The sequence below is a fragment of the Dromiciops gliroides genome, chromosome 3 (assembly GCF_019393635.1).
Source record: "Dromiciops gliroides isolate mDroGli1 chromosome 3, mDroGli1.pri, whole genome shotgun sequence".
NCBI lineage: Eukaryota > Metazoa > Chordata > Mammalia > Microbiotheria > Microbiotheriidae > Dromiciops > Dromiciops gliroides.
Genome location: NC_057863.1, coordinates 583,492,640 through 583,496,767, shown reverse-complemented (window position 1 = coordinate 583,496,767; position 4,128 = coordinate 583,492,640). Strand labels below are relative to the sequence as shown.

The window sequence follows — 4,128 nt, the reverse complement described above, 5'->3', positions numbered from 1 at the left end:
GAATTCTCTTACTGACTCCTTACTTATTTTGGAAATAGACTCCCTGTTAGCCATAATTGTTCCATCATTTCCATTGCAAAACACATTTTCCTTGTCAGAGAAACAGAAAACATAAATGAATTCATGACTGAACTTAACTTTGAAAATTAATTTGCAAAATTTTGATACTTCATGGAATTGGCAACAGATGGCTTTATTAGGCAAAGACATTAACTCCAGATCTAACTCATATATAAGTCTAGCACTTTAGGAAAGATAAGAGTCATTTATAGAATTCTTTAAATTGAAAGTGACATTTCTACTTGAGGGGGAATCTTAGATTAATACATTCATGGAATCAGCAGTGCTTCTACTGTAACATTTTTTTGTTTTTGTTTTTTCAGGGAAATGAGGGTTAAGTGCCTTTCCCAGGGTCAAGTGTCTGAGGCCAGATTTGAACTCAGGTCCTCCTGAATCCAGAGCCAGTGCTTTATCCACTGTGCCATCTAGCTGCCCCTCCTCCATTGATAACATTTTAATATCAAATCCAAAATATCCAGTGCTCAATATGTTCATTCAAAGAGGTTGGGGACAGATTAAAAGGTGTGGGGATCTGGCCAGCACAATGACAGAACTGTGGATAAATCAGTTTAGATATATAGTTGTCTCATGAGGAGATAGATTTAATTGGAGCTAAGGCCCATAAAATACAGGTGTATGGATCACACCAGATGGTTCCCTCATTCTTTAATCTCCCTAAGAGTATTTTCCTTCCTTCTCACATAAGCCATTATCAGTAAGGATATGTGTGTGTGTGTGTGTGTGTGTGTGTGTGTGTGTGTTTCAGTTTGTATGTATGTGTGCATGTGTTAGAAGCAGAGAAGACTGGGATTCCTGAAACTCCTATATCTTTCAAGACTCTTCTCAGGTCTTCACAAGAACAAGTTTCATGAGATTGTCTCTTAGTAGCACCTACTTCAAGGTGGAGTGGATTCTCTTGGGGGTGATCACGCGGATGATCCCTCTACAGATTTTCTTATTTTTCACACTATAGATGATGGGGTTGAGAACATGGGGTACTAGCAGGTAGATGTGAGCCATAAGGACATGCACAAGGGGAGAGGCATGCTTAGCAAAACGGTGGACAATGGAAAGGCCAATCATGGGTACATAAAGGATGAGGACAGCACAGATGTGGGAAGCACACGTGTTCAGGGCCTTGAGCCTCTCCTCCCAGGATGCAATGTTCAACACAGAGTGAAGGATGAATATGTAAGACACCAAGATGCCCAGTGAATCAAGTCCCCAGTATAGAATGAGCACAACCAACCCATAGATAGAATTGAATCTGGTGTCTGCACAAACCAGCCGTATTATATCCTGATGCAGGCAGTAAGAATGAGAGAGAACATGAGAGTGACAGAATGGGAAGTATGATAAGCGGATCATCAATGGAATGACAGGGAGAGAGCTCCTAAGAACAGCAACTACTCCAATTCTGGCAATGCGCTGTGGGGTGAGGATGGTGGCATACTTTAGGGGATGGCAGATGGCTACATAACGGTCAAAGGCCATTGCTAGGAGCACTGCTGATTCCATGAATGAAAAGGAATGGATGAAAAACATCTGTATCACACAGAAATTGAATTCAATCTTCCTAGAAATCGACCACAACACTTGGAGAACAGATATAAGGGTGGGAAGGGACATGCCCATGTCTGCAAAGGACAACATGGCCAAGAAATAGTACATGGGTTCATGGAGGCTTGGGTCAGTCCGGATAGCATGAAGGATGGTGCAATTACCCACTATTCCAATAAAGTAGAGGATGCAGAAGGGTATAGAGATCCAGTGGTGTATAGCCTCATAACCAGGAATTCCAGTAAGGTAGAATGTGGAGGAAGGGATGCTACTGGCATTGAAGTCTGCCATGGGAATACTCCATGAGACCACAATCCCATGCCCTTAAAGAAAATTAAAGACATGTTAGAAGATAGAATGAGGATGTTGCTATGTATTGGGATACTCTTCTGTACTATTAAAACATCTATTCTCTCATTTTTTTCATTAAATGACTGTTATATTCATCCTCCCTTCTCTCCTTTGACTAATAATCACAAAACAGTTCTGGACTTCAAGGTTCTTTAATTTTTTAAGTGTCTTATTCTGCTATTGAAAATATTCAAATTAAGAAGCTTAGAAAATTAGTCTCAGAGCCAGTCTTTGTTCTCATTGACTACATTGTCTCTGAAGTTTTCTTTATCAATGTTAATTTTTAATTTCTATAAATCTAAAATATGTCTTGGCGGTTGCAACTTTCAATCAGCAGAATTGCCAGTCTGAAAGGAGCACATCCCAACAAAGGAAAGAGGGGAAATTTAAGATAATTGCCAAAAATCTCCCAAAAGAAGAGAAAGAAAGAACATGGGTTCACTAGAGATATGAAGAGTGTAGGTACAAAGGAAATGAAGTTGATACAGAGAGGCCATATTAAGCAAATTGAGCAGACAAAAATATCTCTTTCTACTTCCTAATGCCATAATACATCCTAAAGACCAATTTTTCTCCATTTTATTTATTTGTTTGTTTGTATGTTTATTTTGGTGAGGCAACTGGGGTTAAGTGACTTGCCCAGGGTCACACAGCTAGTAAGTATCAAGTGTCTGAGCCCAGATTTGAACTCAGGTCCTCCTGATTCCAGGGCTGGTGCTCTATCCATTGTGCCACCTAGCTGCCCCCATCTCCATTTTAAATTATTGTTAGTTTACACTGCTATTTTTTGTGCAAAACAATGGTCTTTGTACATGTGGTTGCAGACAGAGGATCTGACCTTTCTTTCTTTTCTTTCTTTCTTTCTTTTTTTTTTTTTTTTTTTTGTGGGGCAGTGAGGGTTAAGTGACTTGCCTGGGGTCACATAGCTAGTAAATGTCAAGTGTTGAACTCAGGTCCTCCAGAATCCAGGGCCAGTGCTTTATCCACTGTGCACCTAGCTGGCCTGGATCTGACCTTTCTTGAATTGTAACATAATTTTAAAATAATCCCCTACTTCAGCATGAATGGGCAGTCATGTATAACCTGTAGGTTTTGCCTTCATTATCCCTAGTTCCTATGCAAAGACATCTAAAAGAGACATGGAGTCTTCCCTGTCTTGTGCTCTAAGGTCAATCTAGCAGTTTAAAAATGCCTCTGTCCCCTCTTCTGCAATTGAACAAGTTCTCTCTAAGGACAATCAATGCCCTGTTGTGTACTCAGTATGATATTGTTTATTCTATGTACTGTAACTACCATGGAGGGCAGGGGAGAGTGGGAGGGAAGAATAGCTATTTCAGATTCTCTCTTGCTTGATACAGATTTCTTTTCTTTATGGACTGATTGATGCTTCCCCAAACCATGGTAGAAATGGATGAAAGAGTTTTATTGACTTCTGCCCACAAATCTAAGCAATTGATTTCCCTTCTATGACATACTCTATAATGTTTTTAGTATTTAGTGAAATTAGGAAGGATATGACTCTTCTATTTGGAATGAGATCTGGACTTCACTTCCAATTCTATCACTTGCAACCTGTGTGACCTTGGGCAATTTACTTAACTTATCTAGATCTCAATCTCCTCATGGGTAAAATGGGATGATTATTTTAGGATATAAGACCTTTTTAATTCTAAAACTTACAAAAGGTACAAGTGAGGGACTTCTACACTTCTGAATAGTCCGAAATAATTGATTTTATAGCCAACCTCTTTATACCCCAATCTGCATCCTGGAACAAGAGGTTTAGAACCTTTCAGGTACACTGTGGGCCCCTGTTGGCATGGGGTTTGTGGGTCTAGCTATCGAAGCTCTTACATTTTCTTAACTATAGATTTATATGGCAAGACTATGTGGTGAGGGGAAGTTATATCTTCAAGATGGAATGAAGAAATAGAAAACTTTACAATGCATTAAGGACTACTTTTTTTTTCTTTTTCTTTTTTTTTTTTTTTGGCTAAGCACTCTCTGCATCCCCATTTCTTTTTCAAGGAATGAATCCTGCTTTGTTTAGCAGTTTATCCCCCTGGTTCCCAGTTGGGGATTAACTTCTCACCCTAGGTCCAACACTTATTTTTAGCCTATTGGTTCCTACTCCCTTTTCCATCTGCAATTAATACG

The 4,128-nt window shown here is 39.4% G+C and overlaps 1 protein-coding gene across 1 annotated transcript; it reads right to left on the bottom strand.

The window, feature by feature from the left end:
• Positions 1–951: 951 nt before the first annotated feature.
• LOC122748055 (olfactory receptor 51L1-like) lies at positions 952–1,911 on the bottom strand. Its single transcript, XM_043993785.1, has one exon. The coding sequence runs from the start codon at positions 1,909–1,911 to the stop codon at positions 952–954; it is 960 nt and encodes a 319-aa protein (XP_043849720.1).
• Positions 1,912–4,128: the final 2,217 nt, after the last annotated feature.